Source organism: Bolinopsis microptera, chromosome 13, assembly GCF_026151205.1.
Source record: "Bolinopsis microptera isolate Bmic1 chromosome 13, MBARI_Bmic_1.0, whole genome shotgun sequence".
NCBI classification, from domain to species: domain Eukaryota; kingdom Metazoa; phylum Ctenophora; class Tentaculata; order Lobata; family Bolinopsidae; genus Bolinopsis; species Bolinopsis microptera.
The window spans coordinates 14,088,543-14,116,223 of NC_087084.1; the positions used below are offsets into that span (position 1 = coordinate 14,088,543).

Below are 27,681 nucleotides of genomic sequence, written 5' to 3' on the forward strand. Positions count from 1 at the left end.
TTATGTTGTGGGCACACAGTGGGAACTAGAGGGAACTAGAGGGAGACTAAGGGAACTAAAGGGAACAAGATGGACTAGAGGGAAAACAACCTAAGAAGGGGGGAACTAGAGGGAACTAAAGGGATATTAAGGGAACTATATAGGGAACAGAGGGAACTACAAGGAACTAGAGGAATTAGATGCTTTAGAGGAACTAGAGGGAACTAAAGAGTGAACTAGAGGGAAACTAAAGGGACTAGAGGGAAACAAAGAGAAGGGACAGGTGATCAAACACTCTCCTGTAGTACCAGGAACAAAAGGATTTCGCGGGCATGTAGAAATCGCGAAATTTCCCATTCTCCGCGACAAATTTTATGTTATAGTTTAATATACCGCGAAATGTAAGATTCGCTGTATTTTCGCGTATCTCGATTGTTTGGCAAAAATCGCCGCGAAATCCTTTCGTCCCTGGGTAGTACCAGTAACAGGTGTACACTGAACAATGTACAATGTTACCACTGTAACAGGAGAAGTGTCAATAGAGGTACATTATACGTCATGGAGCGACCTCGTTTGAGTCCTTTTCAATTATCAGAAAGATTTGTGTGATCCAGTAATATCAGGGTTTGGATGTTTTACATTTTCCAGACGGCAAAGACACATTTCTGAGCCTATATAACGCCCTCAAACTCTCATAACAGCTTCGAAGGGTCCCTATAACTACGCGTTTCTGCTACTTTAAATATCACTTAAAAATGCACAAATTTATCTCTGCTATCTAACCAACCAAATGAATATTATTCTCTGGGCGTTTTTACGCCTTCCCCAACACCTATCATATATGGTATGTTATTTGATTTATAATAACAAGTATGATTGATTGTGATGTTTTAGGCACACACTACCGACAAAGACCCCAATACAAAGGGTTCTTATAAACTCGATACAAGTTATTATGTATATAATCTACTAAGCAGACTGGAGACCGAAAGGAATCATGATATGTCTTAGTTTTGAGGGCCGTCAGTCTGAAGTCAATCTCTTATAACAACTCAATTATAAAAAAAGTAGCCTAATTCAAAGTTTCTCTTTGAAATCCTACATTCCTGTCCCGACAAACAACAAATCGTTATGGATATACCGTTCAAATCTTACAGCAGCCACCAATACCACAATCAGTTATTATAAAGTTATCATATAGTTAGAGTTGTTTATTTAGCCATGTCCCTTGACAGAGACAGAAGGCTGCACAACATGAGACAAGTGGAAAACAAACAAAACGAATTGATTTCATAGCTCGTAAAGGATCGTTCGCTTGAGATCGGAGATTTTAAAAACTCTAGTTCGAATATCCTTGTTGAATTTTAGTACGTGTCGATCTTGAATCCAGGTAGCCGCAACTTTAGTTCGACAGAGTAGAATCCCTCCTTATGGTTGTCGAACTACAGTACATGTCGAACGTGATACGTGTCGAACTTGAGCACGTTGTACCGTCTGATTTCTTGATTTCTAATGAACTACGCTGCGAAGTCACAGCCTGAAAAGATTATATATACAGACCAATACTCCAACTTTATAGAAATGAAGTCCAAGGTAATATTGTTTTTACATGATAAGTACATACCATTTCAAAAGTAGTAGAATTTATAATCTGATATCCAATTGGTTAGCGCACTAAATCATAAAAAATAATTCCGGGGGCTGCGGCACAGCTCGCGGCAATTCCACTCGGAGCCGGCGCTTCCCGCCGATTACTCGCCTACACCTTCAAAAAAAACCCTGCGCACGGCTCCTGAAAGGTCCATACAAGTTATATTGTTGCTACATGTATCTAAATATCTTCAAGTCCGTCCAAGCAGACTTACTTATTTGGCGAACATCTTTAAAACGAAATAATGTCTTTAATGATTCGCATTTCATCTCCCAATGAAACGTACTCAAAATAATTTCTATATTTGTGCTCACATCTCATTATGAAAATGCTCAAATCTAAAGTCTATAAAGTTTAGCTCACCTCTCATATGAAAATGCTCAAATCTAATGTCCATATTGCTCACCTCTCATTTAAAGTGCTCTATAAAAAGTGTCTTGCAGCCAAATATCCAAAAAAGCCAATCGCTAAGCCTCATGATCCACGTAATTGTAATTAGTACACATTAATGATGCTTCTCTGTTTCTTCAAATTATTAACATGCTTTTAGCGAGATTGTAGACATAGTATGTAAATCTAATATACTATATTATATCACAATGTAACACTGTAATAGACCTGTGTTTGGTAAACAAGGGATCTAAAGCTTTCTATAAAAATTTTCAAAGCTTTTAGCACACTATAGTGTGATCCAGACAGGAAGACAATGACACGTGCGTGAGCGACAATGCGCACGTGCGCGTGACAAAGTGCACGAGCTTAAATATGGATGACGTCATCCATTATTTTGCAAGGTCGGTTGAAAAGTAGCTTGAATAGTAGATTACAACTCTTATTTGGGCAATATAAGCTATTGAATTTTTCTTAAACCGTGTTATACTCGGTAATTTTCAACAGGATGTACCCGACTGAACACAGACAACAAGTTTTTGACCAAATAAAGGTATGTTATTGTTCAATCTTTCTTTCAACCCCACTTCCCACCCACCTTTTCGACCGCCACTGTATATTCAGGAGATATCAGGGATACTCTCTCACTAACCTTCTCAATTGTACTAGTCGTAAGGCATGATAGAGTCTGCAGTCCAATACCACACAGTTCACCACCCATCTGCTCGGTGCGCCATCTAGCGCGACTCAAGTAGCACGTGCACAACAGTCCCCGCATCCTAATCATGGTCACGTCCGTACCTGGAATATAACAATTTACTGGATCAAGTTTTAACTGAATTCTATTAAACTGATCTATTTTGAACTGATCAGTTTGATCTGGTCTAGTTTGATCGTGTCTAGTTGAATCTAGTAATACGATCCAAAAGAGATTGCCTGATGTTTGCAGCAGAGATAAGTGAATTATGAATGATGTAAAATTGTGGAGTCCCACAAGATCTTGACACACAACTTGTCAAACACACGTACATTGCTACTAACACTACTTTGTCACCACTGGATTGAAAGAATAATGATGTAACCGCCATTTGTGAGTCAGTGTCTAGAGCCTGCGTGCTCTATCACAACAAACCCACTATCACATAATGACCGTTAGCTGTTCAATAGACACTTCCCATCTAGTAACAAGATCTAGATCTACTTCACTGTCCACCTCCCTTAAAAAAACAGGATTCAAATTGACAAGTTGGGCACACACGAATGCGATGTCGCTCAGATAAGGCAATATCTTTCCCCACAACTTTGTTTCCCAAAATCATGTACCGCTTCAGATAGCCAATGGAGCGTTCCACGTGGATGCGGGCGATGCTGACTTTTTTGCTAGCTGCTACTTTTTCCGGCGTGAACTGAGTCTTGCCCCACATCCCCGCTGGGATGTTAAGTGTAAGTTCTCCTGAAATTTAATTCGCTTTTTATTCCGCTTATTCTTAACTAACCGGACGATGATTAATCACTCTACACTCAACTGTTACGTGACGTTTCAACACGTTCTCTAGATGGCTCTGAAACCGTAACCACCCACAATGACCCCTAACCCTAACACAAACCCGAGGACTGAGGAGGAGGAGGACTGAGGAGGAGGAAAATAAGGAGGGCCAGGGGGAGGATGACTGGGGAGGAGGAGGACTGAGGAGGAGGAAAAGAAGGAGGGGGAGGAGGACTGGGGAGGAGGAGGACTGAAGAGATCAAGGAGGAGGAGGAGGGGGAGGAGGACTGGGGAGGAGGAGGACTGAAGAGGACAAGGAGGAGGGGGAGAAGGAGGAGGGGGAGGAGGAGGAGGAGGAGGGGAGGAGGAGGAGGGGGAGGAGGAGGAGGAGGAGGAGGAGGAAGAAGAGGAGGAGGATGAGGAGGAGGAGAAGGAGGAGGGGAGGACTGAGGAGGACTGAGGAGGAGGAGGAGGACTGAGGAGGACTGATGAGGACTGACGAGGAGGAGGAGGATGAGGAGGAGGAGAAGGAGAAGGGGGAGGAGGAGGAGGGAAGGAGGAAGATGGGAGGAGGAGGATGAGGAGGACTGAGGACCACATATTACAGCAAACTGAATATTACTAATCTCCGCAGTTCAACCGAGACATACTATGTTCCTGACTGGACGATAAGCACCACAGTCAGTTGGGGGAGAGACCAGCACACTATCAAGATTGTTTGACTATCGTAAACAACCCCCCGCCCCCCCCCCCCCCCCCACAGTTTGCATTGTAGTTTTTACATGGGCAGTGGGCACGGTTACATTATAACGATCACGGGGGTATAGGACACAAGGGCGGAAGACGCGTGGGCGGAGGATATTTTAACCTATATTGATTTGCTAAAGAGTGCTATGTGAAATGTTTATGTTATTGCATGATATTATTCTATTCGGGTTTTGACAAAATTGATTGATTACATTGTGATTTATATTACCTTTAAGCGTTCTCTATAACCCTGTGTATTTTGTTTTTAAAGTTACAAAGAATTCGAAATCAGTACCACTAAAATGATTGAATATAACTTATATAATCTATACAATTTGAAGTACGTTGTGTGATGTTTCAGGTTTTGTAGTATTACCAGTCGAGCATTTAGGACATGTGATCGTTTTACGAGACTTCCGCCCAAATCATGGGATCGACCTCCGCCCTCGCGACCTCCGCCCTCGTGTCCAACCTTTTAGCTTTTTAGGAAACTTCCGCCCTTGCGTCCTCCGCCCTCAAGTCTTCCGCCTACGCGACCTCCGCCCACGCGTCTTCCGCCCTCCTGACCGGTTCCCCGATCACGGATCACACAATTTCTATTTCTGCATGACATAATCATGGCGTGTGTACCGAGGTGCAGTCTGAAATTGCCAAGCTGTGGTAGAGATAACAATGTGAACAAAGAGTCAAATACAGATAAGAAAGGTAAACATACGATATAATGTCCCTCTGCTCACTCTTCCTGTTTGTGATTGGACGGATCAGCGTCACGTGACAGAACACCTCTATTACAATTGGTCGGGATCACGGGGCACATCAGGGCTGCCCGTCGTCCGAATAAATTTAATTCAGTTGTTATTATGATTGTTATATCACGGTGTTGGTTACCTACCTTTATTTTGTTTCTTTTGACTTTGCTATCGTGCTCTGCTCTGAAAATTGTGATAGAACCTGTTCGAGTTGTTAACGAGATGATCTCCTTGTTCTTTCGTTGCAGAATCATCATGTTCTTTGTTTGAGTAACACAAAAATTTTAGGAATAGGGAATCGTTATTGGGCTGTAAAACCAACTTAAATCGATTTCTCGTGCAACGTTGTACAGGTGAGGAACAGTCACCAAAATGAGTTGCTTACAGCTTACCTGCTGTGTTTTGTCGTACTCTGCTCTTCGCTCAAGTTCGATCAGTTAAGGTGAGGATTGCCGCGATCTTTCAGATTAAGCCCTAGGTCAAGAGCTGCAGTAGAACCGAAGGATCAAAATATATGTATGTTGCTTGTTGCTCGCATTCTAAACTATAAAAGATCAATTTGAGGGATAAGGAAGTGTTTATAGGTTCTGAAACCTAGCTAAATCGATTTTACGTGCAATTTTAGGTTAGAAACGGTCATCAAAATGAGTTAATAAGAAGGTCGATTTCTCGGCTATTTTTGAGCTTTCGTTCAGAAAATAATTCGGGGCCCTCGAAGGGGGGTAACAAGAAGGCGTTACAAGTGTTACAAGCCTTCTATAATACAAAATATGTATCACCTCATCAGCCTGCTTAACATGTGCTCGACCTAAAATGTAAACAAACAATTATCACCTCCTCAGCCTGCTTAACATGTGCTCACTATTAATGTAAACAAACAATTATCACCTCCCCGCCAGTATCCACATCTATAAAGAGAAAGTGAAATACCTTGTTTTGTTCGTTATCGATGAGGGAAGAGGGAGAGCATTTCTCTACACAATTGTACACCAGTTTGTGAGGATACTGTCTAGCTACACTACACAGGATAGTCAGCAGGGCGTCTGGATAGAAATAAGGGTTAAACTTAAAAGGGGGGGACACTGGGGGGACACTGGGGGGGACACTGGGGGGACACTGGGGGCGGGGGGACACTGGGTGGGGGACACTGGGGGGGGGACACTGGGGGGACACTGGGGGCGGGGGGACACTGGGTGGGGGACACTGGGGGGGGGGGGACACTGGGGTTAAGATAGTTACCTAGAAAATACTCAGTAAACTGTAATATTAATAAAATCATTAAAAATAAATCTAAATAATTATGATTTAGTCATTTGGATAAAAAATTCATCGGCCAGTGCAGCAATATTAAAAAGTGAAAACACCGTCCCGGACAATTAATGACTTGATAACTAAGAAGCTAGTGACACTTACTTCTGACGCTAGGGTTGCTGTGTCCTATACGTGATAGTAACTGGGGGGTAACTTTGTACCATTGTAATGCCGGAGTCCGGGATATATCCTCTATCTAGAAACGAGTTCTGGGTTACAACCCACTACTCAAACATAATCTTTCAGCTTCTTTCAAAATGTTATAAAAAAGTTGTTGGATTCGCAAATTGTGTGTTCCATCACGTAAAAGTTGATATCCGAAGCCCAGAAAATTATCACAAGTAAGACTTAACCCATGACGTCATCAACTAACCAGATGACTGACGTCATCAACTCACCAGATGACTGACGTCATCAACTAACCAGATGACTGACGTCATCAACTCACCAGATGACTGACGTCATCAACTAACCAGATGACTGACGTCATCAACTAACCAGATGACTGACGTCATCAACTAACCAGATGACTGACGTCATCAACTCACCAGATGACTGACGTCATCAACTCACCAGATGACTGACGTCATCAACTCACCAGATGACTGACGTCATCAACTAACCAGATGACTGACGTCATCAACTAACCAGATGACTGACGTCATCAACTAACCAGATGACTGACGTCATCAACTAACCAGATGACTGACGTCATCAACTAACCAGATCGTGTAAAGCAACGTCATGTGACGTCATGAGTTTCATTAATCTCAGAGTGGTATGCAGTTCCCTGTGGGTGGTCTTGTCTACTTTGTCCACTCTGGTGTTGCAGTCTCTTTCACCCGCTGATAGATGCAGGTATCTGCAGTAACTCTTTACCGCTATTCTGAGTGGGACAAATGTGTGAGCTTCAATAATGTTCAATATTTCACTATTTTCTCCGAACAAAACCTTCGTTGTAGCAATTATACACATTCGAATTTCGAAACTCCTGGTAGTACCCCATTGCGTATATGCTCGACATATTCTGCATTTTGGCCTGAACTTGAATAAATACTTTTGATGAAACCAGAGATTGGTCTACCAGAAATATCGCTATGATGATGTCAGGTAGCTCACTTGAAAACTAACCCTACATAACTAACAGTAAACCTATAATTGTGGTAAAGTCTGCTGCTGACACGAATATACACATCGCATAGTTGGGACACAGTGTCTTTAGGGAGATCGGGGGCTGTAGTGGATATACGCTCGTTTAGTCCTTCACAGCTCTGCCGCATCACCGCTCCTGTTAATTAGTTAATTATTTAATCAGTTTAATTAGTCAATTAGTTAATTAGTTTAATTAGTTGATTAGTTGATTAATAGAGCATCCATGCTATCTTTCATTCGTCTCTTCTATACTGTAATCATGCGGTTTTACAATCTTTTCGTGTGGGCATTGAATATATTTTATTTATTTCTTAAATATTATTTCTTAAATATATTGTAGTTTTTAAGAAATCTCTATTTCTGTACTGTCAGTACCCCGGGGCCCCTAAAATGATTCTAAAATGATCTAACCTAGTATAAGGTTCCATACAGGATCACAGTGGTTACCAGCAAGCTCTTCTACCACCAACTTCTCTTCCGGCAACATCGTCTCAACTGGAATTATACAATTACAATAACACTTATCATAGCATTTTGAGTAGACATAGAACTGGATTGAGGTGCAACACCAGACATAGGTCTAGAGTTAAGATATAGCCATTACACGCCAAAAAACAGCAAAAAAAAGAGTACGAAAGTGGAATTTGTTGGAAAGTGGAATTTGTTGGAAAGTTGAATTTGTTGGAAAGTTGAATTTGTTGGAAATATATTTTTAAAGACAGGTCACCCCTAGCAAGCTGTATCTGATCTAGAGACTTCTTGCTGATGTCGTAGGCCCAAGTTCCCAAGGCATGCCATGCATTAGCCATGTCACAAGCTTCTTCAGCTACGTAACGTAGCAACCGTCCCTCCAGATATTCCACCTGAGAGATATATTATAAAAGTATATACTATATAATAATATATCATATAATACACTATTCATTTTTATACGTTTGTTTGTTCGTTTGTTTGGGGAGATCGCCAGAAGTAAACTTGGCACTAACGCCTTACAAATTTTATTTACATCAATCATAGAAAAAATATAAAAATGGTACAAAATACAAACAATGCATAATGAATACTCTGCTATGTATTATGCAGCATCTTTTAAAACGCACTGTCTTTAATGTGAGGTGGTTTTTACTTTTGTGGACGTGTGCACGACCAACACTTGTATTAAGGTTTACTTGATATCGCTAAGCTTCATACTTTTTCTTGCAAGTCAACACAAGGTTTTACTAAGTGAAAAATGTCGCTAAGCGTTGCGTCGCAAAGTGTCGCAAAGTGTTACTAAGCGTCGCAAAGTGTCGCTAAGTGTTACTAAGTGTTACTAAGTGATATTATTTTTTGCCGAATGTTACTAAGTGCTGCTAAATTTACCTCGGATACAGCCACCCCGTCTCTAAGTCTGATACCAGAATTAGCTGTAACTCTCTCTTCTATCTCTGCAGCACGTTAAACACAATGTTTAATACAATAAATAATAAAAGTGATAACTTCACAGCTTAATACACAATGTTTAAGAGGCACAGGTTCATACAGGGTTCTTCACTCAAATCTGGTAAATATGTAAGCACATACAAAAGACGACTACAAGTTCAGATGTTTTACAGGAGAACTTACCAAGCAGTGACTGGAGGCAGGGCCCGTTAGACATTGCCATGAGACCCAGGGTACTGTCTTGAGATAACCATTTACCAAGAGTCAATACACACTTCATAGAACCCTCATTATTACGGTCTGAAGAGGAGATTATTTAGGGGTTAAAAAATTGAGAGTATAACAGTAATACCAATTACCAGTTAAAACAATTAATGATGCCTGTCTCATAATTATCATCCAACTGAATAGAACTCAGAGTTCAGACTTCAACAAAAAAACAGGATAAACGATGAAACCAGCCGAGAGACGTACTGTTCCTGACGGTAGCAGGGTTGCGCTGTCTGTACAGCACCGCAGCACTGAGCGCTTCAATAGCCTCCGTCTGACTGCCACACTGATATAGCACTTTAGCACTTTGGGAGTGCAGTGGCAGTAGGTCGACTGGGATGTACTGAGCCAGAGATTTGGAGAGGGTCGTGTGGAGGGTGGAGCGTAGCACCATGTCTGGGGACGAGGGGGTGTTAGTGTGAGGGGTGTTAGTGTGAGGGGTGTTAGTGTGAGGGGTGTTAGTGTGAGGGGTGTTAGTGTGAGGGGTGTTAGTGTGAGGGGTGTTAGTGTGAGGGGTGTTAGTGTGAGGGGTGTTAGTGTGAGGGGTGTTAGTGTGAGGGGTGTTAGTGTGAGGGGTGTTAGTGTGAGGGGTGTTAGTGTGAGGGGGTGTTAGTGTGAGGGGTGTTAGTGTGAGGGGTGTTAGTGTGAGGGGTGTTAGTGTGAGGGGGTGTTAGTGTGAGGGGGTGTTAGTGTGAGGGGTGTTAGTGTGAGGGGTGTTAGTGTGAGGGGTGTTAGTATAGTGTGAGGGGTGTTAGTGTAAGGGGTGTTAGTGTGGTAGGGGGTTTTAGTGTGAGGGGTGTTAGTGTGAGGGGTGTTAGTGCGGGGGTGTTAGTGTGAGGGGTGTTAGTGTGAGGGGTGTTAGTGTGAGGGGTGTTAGTGCGGGGGTGTTAGTGCGGGGGTGTTAGTGTGAGGGGTGTTAGTGTGAGGGGTGTTAGCGTGAGGGGTGTTAGTGTGAGGGGTGTTAGTGTGAGGGGTGTTAGTGTGAGGGGTGTTAGTGTGAGGGGTGTTAGTGTGAGGGGTGTTAGCGTGAGGGGTGTTAGTGTGAGGGGTGTTAGCGGTTGGAGAAAGACAGGTTATAATAATCCTTAATCTAGAAGCACGAATTGACATAATCACTACATAGATTTTAAATTAACTTTAAAGTCTATCGAATCGACAACCCCACTAAGTCCTCTTACCAGGTCCCTCGTGAACTGTGTTATCAGAGATGTAGACAATGTTGGTAGTGAGAGGGGGGCGGGAGGGGTGGACTCCGGAAAAGTGCCACGTCAGCTCATTTATCAGCAGTCTCTGAGCTAACCTCATGTTACCCTGCAGAAGAGAGATTCAAATAGGAGGAGGGTAAAGGAGGTGCTAACCCCATGTTACCCTGCAGAAGAGAGATTCAAATAGGAGGAGGGTAAAGGAGGTGCTAACCTCATGTTACCCTGCAGAAGAGAGATTCAAATAGGAGGAGGGTAAAGGAGGTGCTAACCTCATGTTACCCTGCAGAAGAGAGATTCAAATAGGAGGAGGGTAAAGGAGGTGCTAACCTCATGTTACCCTGCAGAAGAGAGATTCAAATAGGAGGAGGGTAACCTCATGTTACCCTGCAGAAAAGAGATTCAAATAGGAGGAGGGTAACCTCATGTTACCCTGCAGAATAGAGATTCAAATAGGAGGAGGGTAACCTCATGTTACCCTGCAGAAGAGATATTCAAATAGGAGGAGGGTAAAGGAGGTGCTAACCTCATGTTACCCTGCAGAATAGAGATTCAAATAGGAGGAGGGTAAAGGATGTTACCCTGCAGAAGAGATATTCAAATAGGAGGAGGGTAAAGGAGGTGCTAACCTCATGTTACCCTGCAGAATAGAGATTCAAATAGGAGGAGGGTAAAGGAGGTGCTAACCTCATGTTACCCTGCAGAAGAGAGATTCAAATAGGAGGAGGGTAAAGGAGGTGCTAACCTCATGTTACCCTGCAGAAGAGAGATTCAAATAGGAGGAGGGTAAAGGAGGTGCTAACCTCATGTTACCCTGCAGAAGAGAGATTCAAATAGGAGGAGGGTAAAGGATGGTGAGGTAGGGCTTATTATGGTTACACATCTGATTATGTAGGAAAAATTACGATTATGTAGGAAAATTACTCGGGATTATTACGACGGGTTTATTAACGACCGGTTAAAATATGGTTCGGGAAAAATATGGCGAAATTGCTCAAAACCCACCACATTTTCCCGGTCGCCATTTTACCGGTGTCCAACCTTTCAATTTTAGATTCAAAAATTTTGTCTCAGATGTAAATTTCCTTATTAGAGATAAGCAAGTTTAGAAATTTTCGCATTGCTAAAACTTGTGAAACAAGTCGAATTATCAATAATTGTTGAAAGTAGACAGAAATAATGACTCGTGGTTAGTCAAACTAGATGGAAAATAATTTGTAACATTTGAAGCGTAACAACCAGATCGATATTAAGATAAAGGGAGAGCTGTTTAGTCTTCCAATAAGTTGTAATCATCTTCGTTATCTTCATCTGGATCATCCCTTTCATCAGTTTTAATTAATTCAAGTTTTAATTTAACTGTTACTTTTACTTTGAGTCCTATTTCATTATGTAGAGATAGTCAATACCTAAGAAATTAAAAATTGGCCTATTTAAATCAAATTTGACAATAAGGATATATGACAAGAATTGGGCAAAAAGGTGAATTTTTTGCAATTTTAGCCAAATGAAGTCGAAAAACCTACAACAAGTGTCCCAATAGTCTTCTTTAGTGAATATAAGACAACGATCAAAATATAAGCACCCATACCCCTTGGGAACCCTAAAAGCTGAGTAGGCGGGTTTATTAACGACCGGTGAAAATGTGGTTCGGGAAAAATATGGCGAAATTACCCTAAACCCACCACTTTATCCCGGTCATAATAATCCCGAGTAAGGTAGTTCAGAAGATTCCTGGATGTTGAACAAGGGAAACGTCACAAACCTGTTTTCTTGCGAGTTTAGAAACGGACACTCCCAAATTAAGTACCATTGGAGAGGAGAGCATGTTTTTACTATTTTCATGACAAGGCTCAAAATACTGGTAGAGATGGTGCGCGTAACGGTGCAGATACATCCAGGATCCCACCTCGTGCACATTCCTATCAAGATATACCTCCTCCTGAAGTAAGTAGTTAATTAGTTAATTAACTTATAAAATATCTAATCTGGTCATGGTAAAACATCGTTATTTTAAAATGTCCGGTCAAAGAAAATAACAATACTTGATAATAACAAGTATAGATAATTCGAATACCAAAAAACGAAATAAAAGTAAAATTTCCAGTTATCAAATTTCCCAGACAAACTCGTTTCAACTAACGTTGGTAAGATTAAGAGGGACCCCAGTAGGAGCCTTAACAGTGTCACATAGCAAGAGCTGATGTAGAGCCGACACACACTGCAACTGGACTGCAGTTCTTCCGGGCATCATCACTGGCAGATCTATACCTGCTATACGTACTCCAACCTGGTTAGTGGTGAGTTAAGGTAGATCTGGCAGATCTATACCTGCTATACGTACTCCCACCTGGTTAGTGGTGAGTTAAGGTAGATCTGGCAGATCTATACCTGCTATCATCATCATATAACTTTATTCAAATCAAAAATAGAACATAAAGAACATCTTGATGACCTGATAAGTCACCAAGAGAAAAATAACACAGAATAAACTAAATCATGCTTAACTCTCTCCATGCTTTTCTATCTGTTGCAAAAAGTCTTAAATGGTATAAATCGTCTGTATTTACAAGTCTAAAGTTTCTGTCACTTAAATCGTTCAAAATAGTTTTTAACAAGTTTGACTGGTGTCGTCCAACTCTACCTCTCATCAAACTCTGACTCTCTACAGCAAAATGTAAGGCAAGCTGGGCAGGTGAGTTATTATCACTGCGGAGGATGTGACCGAGCATTCTCCACCGTGCACGAGCAACACGCTCACTTAGTGGAACAACTTCGCAGCGTTTGTATAGAGTCACATTTCGTATGACATTAGGGTAGGTCATGCCGATGATCGTACGGAGATGATTCCTGTGGCAGACATCAAGTTTTTGAAGGAGTTGTTTAGATGTTGCCCAACTGTTGCAATTATACATCAGTATTGAAACAACTTGTGCTTCATATATCTTGAGTCGAATCTTCAAGGGTATACGTCTACCTTGTTCCCAGACTTTTTTGTAGTTCTGAAAAGCAATGTTAGCAAGTATACATCGTCTCTTGACATCTTCGATGCTACACAACTTAGAGCCTAAAGAGATAGATGACCTCCAAGGTTCTCTACCTCTGAGTGGCTCTCCTTTGTCATCAACCTCGTTCTTGCCGGCCAGATAGAAGTGGGTGAACTCGGTTTTTGACTCATTGACAAAAAGATTCCACTCTTCCAATATCTCTTTACATATTGGCAACAAAGACTCCAAGTTGCTTTTATCCTCATCAGTAAAATCAGCATCATCTGCATACTCCCACTCGAGGGGTAACAGATTCTCAGCTATGGGAGGGTTAGGTCTTAGATAGGACATAACAGCACGCAGGTGGTAAAGTGCTGCTGCCAGATATAGAGTGAACAAGTTTCCAGACAAACTGTCGCCTTGAAAAGCTCCAATCGTGACAATTAACTCTCCCGATATTGTTGAGTTCACTTTGATCTTCAGTTTAGTATTTGCGAGCAAATACCTTACCAGTCGAATGTCGTCCTCACTACAACCAGCATCAGCTAAAATGTCAAGTAAATACCGACCTCTTTATGGTATCAAAAGCAGAGGACATGTCAATGCCCATCTTATGAAGAGACCAGCGTTTTTCTTTGACAACTGACACTAGTATTCGCTGGGTCCAAACGATATTTGCACAACTATGGCCAGGTTTATAGGCATTCTGCCAAGGACCAGTGTATTGAGATACTTGCCTTTGGATGCGCTTCAAGACTATCATGGACAATATCTTTCTAGTACCGTTTAGTAGGCAAAGTGGGCGCAAACTCTTAGGGGGGCCTAGTGGCTTTCCAGGTTTTTGGAGCGGAGTAAGGTATCCCTCTGTGAAAGAAGGTACATGTTCATGGAGCTCAAAGGATCGATTAGTAAGTTGTGCAAATGTGGAAAAAAAGATTTCAGGAGAGTGTTTGAGAAATTCGTTTGGGATCCCATCTGGTCCAACAGCTTTACCGTTCTTGAGTTTCTTGGCCGCAAGCTCAACTTCAAACGCTGTAATGGGGTTTTGAAGGGGCCTAGGGTTACCTGTGAACGGTTCTAGTGGTGGTTCACTGTCAGGTCCAGTGTAGTGTTCTTCGAAGTACTGGCGAATGATTTCAGCCTTGTCTCGTTCATTATCTACCAGTTGGTTGTCAGTGTTGAAAACAGACACAGAGCCTGCACCCGTTTTCTGTTTGCCTGATAGTTGACGAGCAGCTTCAAACATTCTCCGTCCTTCGTCTATGGTGGCTATAGAGTTAGCTAGGCTGTTTGCTAACTCAACTCTCAATGTTTTCAACCGTTTAGTAATGTCGTTTGAGAGCCTGTTGATTTTAGCTCTGAGAGCTGTCCTGTCTCTGTATTCGTTGTTGTTCAGTTGTTGTAAAAGTTGTTTCCTTTCTTCAGACATGCTAACAACTTGACTGTCAGAGGAATGATTCCTCTTTCGCTGTGGCTCGCGAAAACCCACAGTGGAAACAGCAGCTTCTTTAACTTCACCAAAAAGTATATCAAATTGCTGTTCCGTATTGTTGGAGGTAAAGTCAGGATCTGATACAGTTTGCTCAAGTTTCTGACGAAGTTCTTGCTGATATTGCTGTTGAGCCTGTTTGCTTCCAATCAAGGTTGTTGTGTTATAAGTCTTCTGAAATGCTCTGCTCTCCCTGTACAAAATGAAGCGCTGCGAAAAATCTGCCTTGGCAACAACAAGTTTGTGGTCACTGCGGTGCTTTGTACCTGCATATGACCTGGCATCAGTTAGCAGTGCCTTGCTTCTGGACTTGCAGAGTATGAAGTCAATCTGTTGGAAATAAGGTTTACTTTTCCTGGTTGCTCGATCCCGAATCCAACCAGTCCGTGTGGTAATGTGTCTGCTGCTATGGGAGAATGAAGTGTTGGCAGCAAACAGGCCATTAGCAGTGAGAAAGTGTAGCAACCTTTCACCGTTTTCATTCCTCCTCCCAACACCATGTCTACCAATATTCACATGTAAACCATTTTCTACATCAACAGGGCTTCTTTTGCCAAGTTTGGCATTAAAGTCGCCTAACATCCATACTTCAAATCTAGCAGGTACACTGATAGCCTCGAGTAGCTCATCGTAAAATTGAGTTGCTAATCGGGGATTCTGAACTGACTTGGGATTCGTAGGGCTGTAACAATTAACAATTCTGATATGACAAGGTGGTTGATCCACCCTTTTAGCACTTAATTTAAAGTCCATATAAACAACTCTGTCACTGATCTGATGATGAGATACTATACATTCCAAAAAACGCTTGTTAACAATAAACCCAAGTCCACCGTGTCTATCGTGTCTCTGATCAAACAAAAACAATCGATGATGTCCAGGGAGTGTTGTTTCCAAGTATTCACGTGTCTTGGTCTCCTGAAGTGCTAAAATGTCTAAGTTATATCTGTCGATGTCCTCTGCAACGAAGTGTTGCCTGTATGTGGTCGATAGACCGCAAACATTCCATGTCCCAAAATTGAGTGTCGTAGCCATGATGAAAAGAGTAGCGTAGACTAGGAATCCTGCGATCTTCCTCGAGGCGTTAAACGTACTGACTTTTACAGTCATGCGGACCCGTTACAGTCACACACCATCCTAAACCTATACCTGCTATACGTACTCCAACCTGGTTAGTGGTGAGTTAAGGTAGATCCGGCAGATCTATACCTGCTATACGTACTCCAACCTGGTTAGTGGTGAGTTAAGGTAGATCTGGCAGATCTATACCTGCTATACGTACTCCAACCTGGTTAGTGGTGAGTTAAGGTAGATCTGGCAGATCTATACCTGCTATACGTACTCCCACCTGGTTAGTGGTGAGTTAAGGTAGATCTGGCAGATCTATACCTGCTATACGTACTCCAACCTGGTTAGTGGTGAGTTAAGGTAGATCTGGCAGATCTATACCTGCTATACGTACTCCAACCTGGTTAGTGGTGAGTTAAGGTAGATCTGGCAGATCTATACCTGCTATACGTACTCCAACCTGGTTAGTGGTGAGTTAAGGTAGATCTGGCAGATCTATACCTGCTATACGTACTCCAACCTGGTTAGTGGTGAGTTAAGGTAGATCTGGCAGATCTATACCTGCTATACGTACTCCAACCTGGTTAGTGGTGAGTTAAGGTAGATCTGGCAGATCTATACCTGCTATACGTACTCCAACCTGGTTAGTGGTGAGTTAAGGTAGATCTGGCAGATCTATACCTGGTCAAGTTAGTGGTGAGTAGAGCCGAAAAGGAACGCCTGGTAACCATCACAATAACGGATCATCCCACCAAGTTACTGTTGTAATTTAAAACCCGGTCGCACAGCGGGAGAGTTTCTGCTAATATTTAATAAAACCCGCACATTCATTAACCTCACCTCGACTAACGAAGAAGCTTGGCGAAGCAGTTTACGGAAAATAAACTCCGGACCCTTCTCAAGTGCACTCTCTGGTCGGTCCATGTCGTCACTGTAACTTCCAGTTTCACTTCTGAGGTCCATTCCAACCAGCTGAAATTCGTGTCTATCAGTTTAAGGCCAATATTATTTTATTGACATAATCAACCCCACGAAGCTTAGATTCGGAAAGGGGTGTACCTGATATAAAGATAAAGTTTCTGACGATAAGCACGATTCTTTTAATCGAGAAATAAGTGATCTGACAATCGTTATCACCAAGTGAATTGAACAGGCGCGCATAGTGGCGCGTAAATTTTCGAGTTTCGCGCGAAAAATTGAACTCAATTTCAATGAAAATGTGTCATGGCGTGTTACTGAAACGAAAAAATTCGGCTGTGACCGCCACCATAGCTCTGTTTTTGCACTGCGGAAGATAAAAAGAAAGTTCCGTATCATTCAGAATCAACGTATAATTTTCCAATTTCATCCTGATATGATAATTATAAGCAGGGATTAGAGAAACACCGAGCAATGCCGCGCTCTGTCTTTCTAGGATATGTATAGACTAAAAAGAACATGTGTTGATAAAGGAGCACAAAGTTAATATTCCAAAGGAGCACCTTCTGCTAATTACCTTGGCAACGACCAGCACGAGGTAAACACGTTATTTTCCTTCATACTTTTCACGCTGTTCTTAGTAAAAGATATTACTTTTTTTCTTTTCTTTTTTTCTTTTTTAAATTTTTTGATTGGAAAACGAAATTATATATTATATGAATAAAAGTTTCACTTTCACACGAGTTTCAGTGGAGGATATCCCAACAATAATACCAGAAACAGATAACAAAACATGTTACCTGTAGATCACCACCATTGTGATAGAGCCCGCATACTCTAAGGAGTTGTAGCTGACTCAGGTACAGTAACTTAGCAGGATCCGCCAGAGCCGGAACATCTAGTTCCAGGGTTAAGTGGTTTACACGAACACCACCCTTTCTGGACAGCTCCTCTGTGATGCTGTTTATGTTGGCTCCAGGCACCTGGCAATGGGTTATCTTAGTTTTTTGTCATTTATCAAAATATTTTATGGGTTGGAATTGTTCTTATATTTTTTTAAAGGAATCGTATTACTTGATGTGGAAGATTTGGAGCTGTTGTTTATTACTCAAGGTAAGAATTCACGGCAACAGTAAAAAATATGATTTCAAAAATACGACAGAAATTCAAAATGTTTACCCCTTCCAGGTGTCTTGCTGTGCCATTAAAATCTCCCAAATCAAAGGCATGCAAAGCATGCAAGTAATTGTTATCATAGGGAGTTTTATCAGTGTATATTTCGTTACTGTGCATCTGTGACCATGACAGAGTTTCGTCCCAGTCGTTCAGTGCTGAAAATACGAACTGTAAGTTTACGATATTAAATTAAATAAAATAATTATAAAATTAAGGCCAGAATTGATACCATATAATATTAACATGTCATCCAAGGTTACCCCATAAAACAAGAAAGTCGCAATTTTAAAAACTATAAACAATGAAAATAATAAAACCGCAAATAAACTAAATGGTCACGTGATAACAGGTGCCATGTGATAACACGTGTCACATACCAAGATAACACTCGAGGGCCTGCAGAGCAATGAACTGCTTCTCTTCGCTGTTACTGACTGTGTCTATTGTAGCTTTGTAGACTTCACTAGCTTCCTCGTATCTTCCACTTGCCTGTCAAATTACAACCATCAGCTTAATATTATAATTACTTAATATTATAATTATTTAATATTATAATTACTTAATATTATAATTACTTAATATTATAATTACTTAATATTATAATTACTTAATATTATAATTACTTAATATTATAATTACTTAATATTATCTTTATCGGAAAAAACTGAAGTGCTTAATTATGTTAAGTGCATATCAGTGATATATTTTCAACATATTTTAAGAGTTAAAATCTTCCCATAAAAAGTAAGCAGAACAATTAAAAAATTTGGAAATAAGCTGGATGGAAATGCGAGTATAAAACAAACTTCACCTGCAGCTCAGCAGCATTAAGTAACCCATCGTGCTCACTATAAATACACTTCAAACCCCGGATATAGCCGGGCGCGTGCATGTTCAGCGCTGCGCGCACTGACAACAGTAACGCAGAGGTGGAGGGCTGGATGTGGAGCGCGTGGCGCCAACTCTCCGCGTACATTCCAGTGTTGCTGCATACCTGAGGAGGTGGGCTCAGTGAGATACAGGTTAACATTTAACACAGCCCTGTTTAGGGTGTTACTAGAAGGGTATTTATAATGTGACATTGTACAGTGCAGTCTGTTATGAAATAACGTAAAGTAAGTTCCTGGGTCTGTAGTATAAACTTATAAACAGACAGACAGACCAAACAGACAAACAAACAGAGATATTGCCACAAACAAACAGAGATATTGCCACAAACAGACAAATAAACGAACCTCTGCTATAGCAGGTCTTATTCTACTAAACCACTCTTCACATGTTGACCTGTTCAACACGAAGAAGTTCTTCACTGCTTTGTTACAGCCTTGTATACTGTGCACTGTACCTGTCACAAATCATTATATTTAGCTTTTCTGGAATTTATGGTATTTTTAGGAAATTTAGTATTTTCGTTTACACGATTATTTAAGTCAGGTTTTATATCAGCCGAACGAATCCAAGTGACTTAGTTAGAGCTCGTATTTAAAGAGTGCATATAACATTTGACTTTATTTATCATTTTTATATAGCTATAGAATAATAGATTAATATGATAAGTGTTTGATGAACAACATTAATTTAATTCTATTAAAAACAGCTCAATTTAAAGTAACTCTAACCCTCGTAAGCGTTGTAGATGAGTTTCTCCAAGTTATTAATAAAATGTAGCAGTAGGTTACTCCTCAGCAGGGAAACATAACACTGACTCCCAATGCCGGAGATAATGCCACGTGCGTTTGTGTCCTCTGTTACTGCCCCGTCCTCCAGCAGCTCGTGCAGTATTCCTGACATTTCATTGGTGGAATCTCGCACTTTTAATAATCGTATGATAAAAAGTCGGTTTAATGACTTTTCCCTTTACTTATAAAAATAAGGAACTTGATTAACTTTTGTATTTCTAGTTTAGAAATTTCACTTCAATGACAAGAGACAGAGCATAAATTGTTTTTATTTTCGAGGAAAGCAGATAAGCATATAATAACAAACAGTTTTTTTACATGTAGATGATAACAATATCAGATATTAATATATATTAATATTTATTTATTTTATCTAAAAACTAAAGTTTCCCTTACCCTCGATACATTCGAAAGTCTCCGTTGCTTTCCCGAGAGGAGTCTTCAGTCGACTGTTGACAGCGTAGAGCGACATGTGCCACATAAACCAGAACCAAAGAGAACTGTCGCACGGAGAAGTGGAACCTGGGTTGGTTTGCGTCATATCACGTGGTGTGACGTCATATCACGTGGTGTGACGTCATGACACGTGGTGTGACGTCATGACACGTGGTGTGACGTCATGACACGTGGTGTGACGTCATGAAATGTGGTGTGACGTCATGAAATGTGGTTGGCTTGGTTCTAATTTAGCCGAGACTTTTAGTTGGTGCGAAAATAAGCACATTATAAACTCACTAAATTGTAACATTCGGCGACTTGCCATTCACTTAATTCGCGATACTTCCAAATATCGACTAAGGTTTAAAAGAGTGTATCATTTTCGTAAGCACACTGTTTTACTAGACGTTTCTTGAATTATACATCGAAGCAATATGTATCAATGCATATGAAACATATTATGTAAAAGTGTCTCATGATAAATGTCTGATGGCACGGGATTTGGTAAATTTTAAATGTAAGTCAATTCAAAATGTAAGATTTATTTAACAAATTCAGCTTAGTAGCACATAAAATCGATCCATCAATTGAACATTTTAAAGTGATAAAGTGAATCGTATTGTCAACACGCAGTAGTAGTGGAATCATATAATATGAACTAACTATTGACCGATTTTGAGATTGAATGATATTGTTCGTGCTTATGAAAAATCTGTGCATTATTATTTATTATTAGAGTCGCATAATTAAAAGTCGTCGCGCAGTAAGATGTCGCATAATTAACATATTAATTGTGATTATTTACCGTTGATAAAAGTAAACTTGGAGTGTTGTGATGTGTTGCACCCGTAGAACAGTCTCTCTAACCAGTCGTCGTGTATAAACTTGCCGGGGATCTGGTTCAGCAGGATCAGTCTCATCAGTATTGTAAACTGGTTACTCGTTACCAGACTCACCTGAAATAACACGTGGTGTGACGTCATGTCACGTGGTGTGACGTAATAACACGTGGTGTGATGTCATGTCACGTGGTGTGACGTAATAACACGTGGTGTGACGTCATGTCACGTGGTGTGACGTCATGTCACGTGGTGTGACGTAATAACACGTGGTGTGATGTCATGTCACGTGGTGTGACGTAATAACACGTGGTGTGACGTCATGTCACGTGGTGTGACGTCATGTCACGTGGTGTGACGTCATGTCACGTGGTGTGACGTAATAACACGTGGTGTGACGTAATAACACGTGGTGTGACGTAATAACACGTGGTGTGACGTAATAACACGTGGTGTGACGTAATAACACGTGGTGTGACGTAATAACACGTGGTGTGACGTAATAACACGTGGTGTGACGTAATAACACGTGGTATGAGGTCATGTCACGTGGTTTTTAGTATTGCTCTTATCTAACCTCTGTGTTGAACTGGAGCAGATGTCTGGAATGAAGTAGCGGTCTCATAGCGAACTTGTCCATATTCAACCTGTCTATCTCGTATCCTAGCAACAGTTGCGGAGCGAGTGCTTCTAGCACGCCCACGAACGCCCCCCGTGTAGCCCCGTCTACATCTCCTGGGGATGAGACTGTTTAGTTGGAGACAAGGAGATATTTGGTACAGTGAATAGTTGGAAATGCATGGTTAGGATTTTGGGAGAAGTAGCAGAGATGATGATGATAGTGGACTCTATGATAAAAAGGTTTGAAATACAATTTGTCGGACTTTAAAAGCGAATGTTTTCTTTGAGACATATAACTACAGTTATAATGAAAATACCATTTATATCATAACTTGACTAATAGTAACATTAAGACTTAAGCTGTTAAAATAAAATGCAAAATACCAGTAACATAAAACACTGTAACCATGACTACGTACCCATGTGAAGGATGGAAACAGCTAGACAATGTACTTGAGTGTTATTTGTTAGTAGTTGAGCTAGAAGCAGTAATCTCAGACACCCTGCCACCTAAACACAGTTTAATATTTCATTAATTAATTAATTAATATAAAAATAATACCACATTCATCAATAAAAGTTTGTAGATTTAAATAATTTTATATTTAACAATTTTTATTTGGCCGATTTCAGATACTGATCCGTCCTAAAATTTATTAAAATCTTAAATAATCCCTGAAACTGATAAGTATCTTAAATAATCCATCTGAAACAAGAATTACCTCCAACCGAATATCTCTCTCAGGATCATCAGCTATCCTGACCAGAGCAAGAGAGAGTTCCTGCAACTCAGAATGGCAAAACTTCATGCTCTCCGAACATTCTCCCGCCTTCTTCATTATCTCTACTAGTCTCTTTACCCACAGCAGACAGAAATATCTGGAAGTAACATTGTTAAGTTTGTGTCTGGGTCACACTTACTTTTAAAAGATCTAGATAGTAGACATACCGGTGATATGGTTCTATAAAAGAAAGAGACAAGTACTAATAACCTGCTATCAAAAGAGAGAGAAGAGTGGGGAAGGAGGAGTGCCAGTAACTTCAGCACTCTACACAGTTGTTGTGATGTGTTGTGGGGTTGTAGTTGAACTACTTCCGAGGTCCCTGCTCCTGTTTATGGAGATTGCAACTAATTAACGTGTTCATTAGTTAATTGATTAATCTGTTCCTGTATAAATAATAAATACTTAGTACAAAATTACAGGAAGTAAGAAAACCAACCCGGAAGGAAATAACCATGACGTTTACACTCTGCGTGCAGAACGTTAAGTATAGCGTAGTGAACACTGGGACAGTGCTTAGCTAGTATCCAGTTGTGGGGCGAGTGTACCTGAGAGGGATTAGGTGGTGTGACGTCATGCCACGTGGTGTAACGTCATGCCACGTGGTGTGACGTTATGCTACGTGGTGTAACGTCATGACGTTATGGTGCCAGATATAATATATCAGGAAAAACTAGCCGACCTAAACAACTTTACAAAGCTTTATAGATCTTAAGGTAATATCTGTGGCACAAGTAAAATCTGTGGCACAAAATGATCGTTTCGTTAGTTTAAAACTAACATTATATAGAATAGAATGACTTCACAGCAATCACGTGGTGTTCACATGTCACGTGACATGCCACTTACCGAGGTAACGAGGTCGAAGATGGTGGGGTTTAAGGCCCAGGTACTAAAACCATGCGTCTTGCTTCCCGCCATCTCTGTGAGTAGAGCCAGGTTCGCGCTAGCTAGTATCTCTGCTTCTTTTAGGTCTGTTTTCTCCTCTACACACTTCAGTATTTTCTGTTTGGGGAGGAGATATTTAATAATGTTTAATAAGTTATTATTAAATTAAATTATTTATTTAATAAGTTGTCACGATCATTGTCATTTACCATTGAATAAATCATTGTTGACTGCTGAGTGTTGATACATCATGATAAATGATTAAATTTCTAAAGAAAGTTGAAAGATTACGTTTTTGTGATTCATAAAAATGACAATACTAAAAACTGACTACGATAGATAAACAATAATCAAACGGGTTTTTGAAAACTTCTTAATTAATACCATTAAATTAATTGCCTCCCTAATTTAAATAACCTCAATAGCAATATGAAGATCCTGAACAATGAACTGGTACACAATATCCAACAGCTTGAAGTTGTGAAGCTGAAGAAGGGACTGGAATATCTTGAACAAAACCGCCAGGATCTGTTCATTCTTTGAATTCCTCAGGGATACCAGAGGCGAGGAGGAGGCTAACATTGAGGTGAGAATGCTGGCTCCCAGCCAAGAACTGTCGTTATCTGAGGATGGGAGGTTGTCACGTGGTGTAATGTCATGTCACGTGGTGTGACGTCATGTCACGTGGTGTGACGTCATGTCACGTGGTGTGACGTCATGTCACGTGGTGTGACGTCATGTCACGTGGTGTGACGTCATGTCACGTGGTGTGACGTCATGTCACGTGGTGTGACGTCATGTCACGTGGTGTGACGTCATGTCACGTGGTTCTATGTGATGTCACGTGATGGGTAGATTTAGATTATAGAGTGATTGAAAACTCGATATAGTTAAATTAGTAGTGTAGTGTAGTAGTGTAGTTTAATTAGTTAATTAGTTAGACCTGCACCAAGATATTTACAAACATGCTTTTCTATCCATGTTAACAAATGAGTTTTCAATAAGATCATGAGATACACGGTATTTCAAGAAGTAAAACAAGTACACATTATACCGGTAATATGTAGAATAGCGTGTAGACAGTCCAATATAGTGCTGTCAGGAGCAGGAGTACAGTCTAGCGGACTGATGCAGTCTATCAGGAAACAAACCAGCTGATCACAGATGTGGCCAAAGTGGGCTGGCAGACACTGCAGAAACGTGGAATTTAATATTTGATTGATTGGGAACCATCTTTTTTACTGGTTAATGTTTACTCAAGAAAGTGTAATTACTGAACTGAAATTTAAGATTTTACAATTTGCTTTCATTTTATAACCTGGCGAATTGGCGAATTAGGGATCAATGACATATAAAAACCGATGGGAAGTGGGAACTCAAAGAAGAACTAGTAAAATTTAAAATGAAACTTCAATTTCGCAGATTTTAGCACTAGCTACCATTACCTTTGTGACAATGTGGGTAGCTTTAGCAATAACTGACACCACCTCGTAGGAGGCGTGAACACACAGTAACTGTGAGGAACTGTCTATTATCTGATTTACTAGCTTACTTAGGAAATCTGGTACATTCGGGGATACTGACGTCACTGAAATATAGACATGTTACATGGTGTGTGACGTCATGTCACGTGGTGTGACGTCATGTCACGTGGTATGACGTCATGTCACGTCATGTCACGTGGTGTGACGTCATACCACGTCATGTCACGTGTTGTGGCGTCATGTTACGTGGTGTGGCGTCATGTCACGTGGTGTGACGTCATGTCACGTGGTGTGATGTCATGTCACGTGGTGTGACGTCATGTCACGTGGTGTGACGTCATGTCAAGTGGTTTGATCAGTAACTTACCCTCTTCTAGAGATGATAACAGAGCAGTGAACACCTTAATCAATGAGACGAACTGCTGGACTGCTTCCTTGTCTATTGAAGTACTGTTGCACACTTCGTGTTGCTGTTTCTGTGCGTCGCCAACAAACTGTTAGGAAGTAGCTTGCATTTATATTTTTTGGGGTATGTTTTAACTTAATGCCGAATCTAAATACTAATAAATATTATAATTCACTTGATTATCTATGTGCTGAGGATGAAGTATGAGTAACATACGAGATATTTTTAGGAACAGTTCTACGCCAATTTTGAAATCTTTTCAACGCTTGGAAAGTCAGTTAAAATTTCATAGTTTCCAAAGCCTACATCATTTTGAAGATAATTAATTTTTAATTAAATCAATCGATCACCTGCATGATCAGGGAGAGAGGGTAGGAGATATCACTGAGCCAAAACGCTTTGAAGGAGAGAAAAGCTTTGGAAATACTTTTCTGTAGGTCCACGTTAGTGTCAGACTCTATGTGCCACCCTATCAATACATCTGAAACAAATCTCTCTGTCACGTGCCTAATAAAATACTTCGTCTTTCCTTTTGGAACATTTCAGGTAGAACTTGGCACACACATTTCATCTCACCAATGTTAATTTTATTTATAGTAAACATCGCATTGGATTGGTGAGATTATATTTAACTATAAATCTTAAAAAGTTGATCACTATAAATCTTGTAAAATACCTATGATGTTAGTGAAGTGAGGAGTAAAGAATCTGGAGTAGGCCTGAGTTAGGGGGACTAGAGCATCAAGTAGTATTATTATCATCTGAGGGTTAGCGAACCTCTCCAGCAGCTGTATCAGAGTGTCTATCAGCGGTAACACTCCTGACAAGGGTTAATTAGTTGTTATACATTTGTTACTTAATCAACTGAGATTATTTTCATATTTCATATGAGCAATGACCCCAGTTGTTTTTAACAATGAAAAGTAATAAATACAAAAAAATAACGATTAATTAGAGGCAAATAGATAAGGGACCTTACTACTACTATAATGTCGTGCTCGTAGTAACTACTAACCAAATTAAACATAATTTTAATAAGAAGTCTCTTATTTTAAAAAGTACCACACCACGTCATGACGTCACACCACAACACGTGACGTCACACCACACCACGCGCACGTGACGTCACACCACACCACGTCACATCACACCACACCACATATCATGACGTCACACAGTACGAACCTGTGCTAAGGGATCCCTTTTTATCAGAGAGATGTTTGGTGATGTTGAGGAGAAAGCCCGTAACTTCTGGTGTGTTGTCCGCAGACATCAGTCGGTTAGTTAGCCAGTTAATTAACTCGTTACACTTTGATCCTAGTCCCAGTCCTGCAGTGCGTTAATTAATTAATTAACTTAATGATATAATTACGTGATTAGATATCAACTTTAATAGGTGATTACCTGTTTTTGTTATTACAAACTAATGTGCTTACAACCACGTGATCGACTCCAGAAATAAGGAGAACTATGTAATATCAGTAAAAGCTGTCTAAATATTGTTATACCCCACATTTCCAAGCCTTATAACCGCATTCCCCACCCACCTACACTTATAACCGCATTGCCCACCCACCTATACTGGCGATGGTTCGAGGAAGGTTGTAATCATTCTCCCTCTCCACCGCGTCCTCAATCATAGGATCCAGGAGATTAAGCAGTGTAACACACTGTGCTTCCAACACTTGTCTGTTGGCGGGCTCTTGTGCAAACTCTTGTATCTGTTGTAAGGTTGTTGGTTGTTGGAACATTAGAACAGCTCTACTGTGGATGACGAGACTACCAAAAAGGACCCCAAGGATTATAATTTCCACCGCAGGGAACTAGCTGTAACTACTAACTAGGGTAACTAGCTGTAACTAGGGTAACTAGCTGTAACTAGGGTAACTACTGTTTAACATTTCCCACTTAAACAGGGAACTAGCTGTATTTTCCAGTTAACTTACTTGAACAGCAAGTCTAGTCCGCTCCCTCCTATCATCCCGCTCTAACTTGCGGATGATCTGGTTGATCTGCGCGTTAGCATCTCCGCTGTTAGCGTGGTTACTGGTGTGGTGGTGAGTGGAGCTGCCGCGCCGCTCACGCCGTCTCCTCGGCGGGGTCTCCTCTCTCCTGCGACACATTCAGTCACGTGGGACACACTCAGTCACGTGGGACACACTCAGTCACGTGATATGGAGCAGGGAATTCAGTGTGATATACGGAGACTTTGATTTCAACTTACTTGATAAAGAGGCAACTTAACAAATTTCAATTAAGGTACAATTTAAAATGCTTTCATTTGAAGCACTGTTAAAAGTATAAAGAATAAAGTCACTGGACGATGTACCTGTTTCCTCTACTGGAATCTCTACCACCACGACGCGGGGGCCGCTCATCATACGGCGGTCTCTCGTCCTGCTGGGACCTTTGGGAGGAGGCGCGGTCGTCATTATAATGTGATCTCTTATCCTGATAGTAGCGATCACCGCGAGGTGGTGCCCTGCCGCGACCATAACGACTACTCATACAGACATTACTGTGTGATGTACTGTATACGGGACGGTT

At 40.8% G+C, this 27,681-nt stretch overlaps 1 protein-coding gene across 1 annotated transcript; it reads right to left on the reverse strand.

The window, feature by feature from the left end:
• LOC134824815 (serine/threonine-protein kinase SMG1-like) lies at positions 1-27,660 on the reverse strand. Its single transcript, XM_063836791.1, has 38 exons — positions 27,464-27,660; positions 27,081-27,246; positions 26,711-26,855; positions 26,320-26,463; positions 25,811-25,954; positions 25,485-25,615; positions 25,096-25,222; positions 24,690-24,832; positions 24,299-24,434; positions 23,662-23,867; positions 23,206-23,361; positions 22,796-22,904; positions 22,567-22,684; positions 22,297-22,453; positions 21,994-22,084; positions 21,531-21,688; positions 20,920-21,070; positions 20,073-20,198; positions 19,617-19,781; positions 19,233-19,342; positions 18,809-18,991; positions 18,375-18,486; positions 18,001-18,152; positions 17,622-17,804; positions 16,744-16,875; positions 12,503-12,649; positions 12,125-12,301; positions 10,336-10,468; positions 9,362-9,553; positions 9,071-9,187; positions 8,828-8,892; positions 8,193-8,328; positions 7,877-7,960; positions 7,466-7,601; positions 7,037-7,199; positions 6,416-6,509; positions 5,933-6,045; positions 1-90 (listed from the first exon to the last, which is right to left on the reverse strand). The coding sequence occupies exons 1-38, from the start codon at positions 27,640-27,642 to the stop codon at positions 1-3; spliced, it is 5,271 nt and encodes a 1,756-aa protein (XP_063692861.1). The 5' UTR covers positions 27,643-27,660.
• Positions 27,661-27,681: the final 21 nt, after the last annotated feature.

Coding starts and splice junctions, on each gene's coding strand:
- LOC134824815 (XM_063836791.1), bottom strand. CDS start 27,642: ATGAGTAGTCGTTATGGTCGCGGCAGGGCACCACCTCGCGGTGATCGC. Junction 12,302..12,502: donor TCCCTCTTAATCTTACCAAC/GTTAGTTGAAAC, acceptor TACTTACTTCAG/GAGGAGGTATATCTTGATAG. Junction 7,200..7,465: donor AGACTTTACCACAATTATAG/GTTTACTGTTAG, acceptor TGTCCCACTCAG/AATAGCGGTAAAGAGTTACT.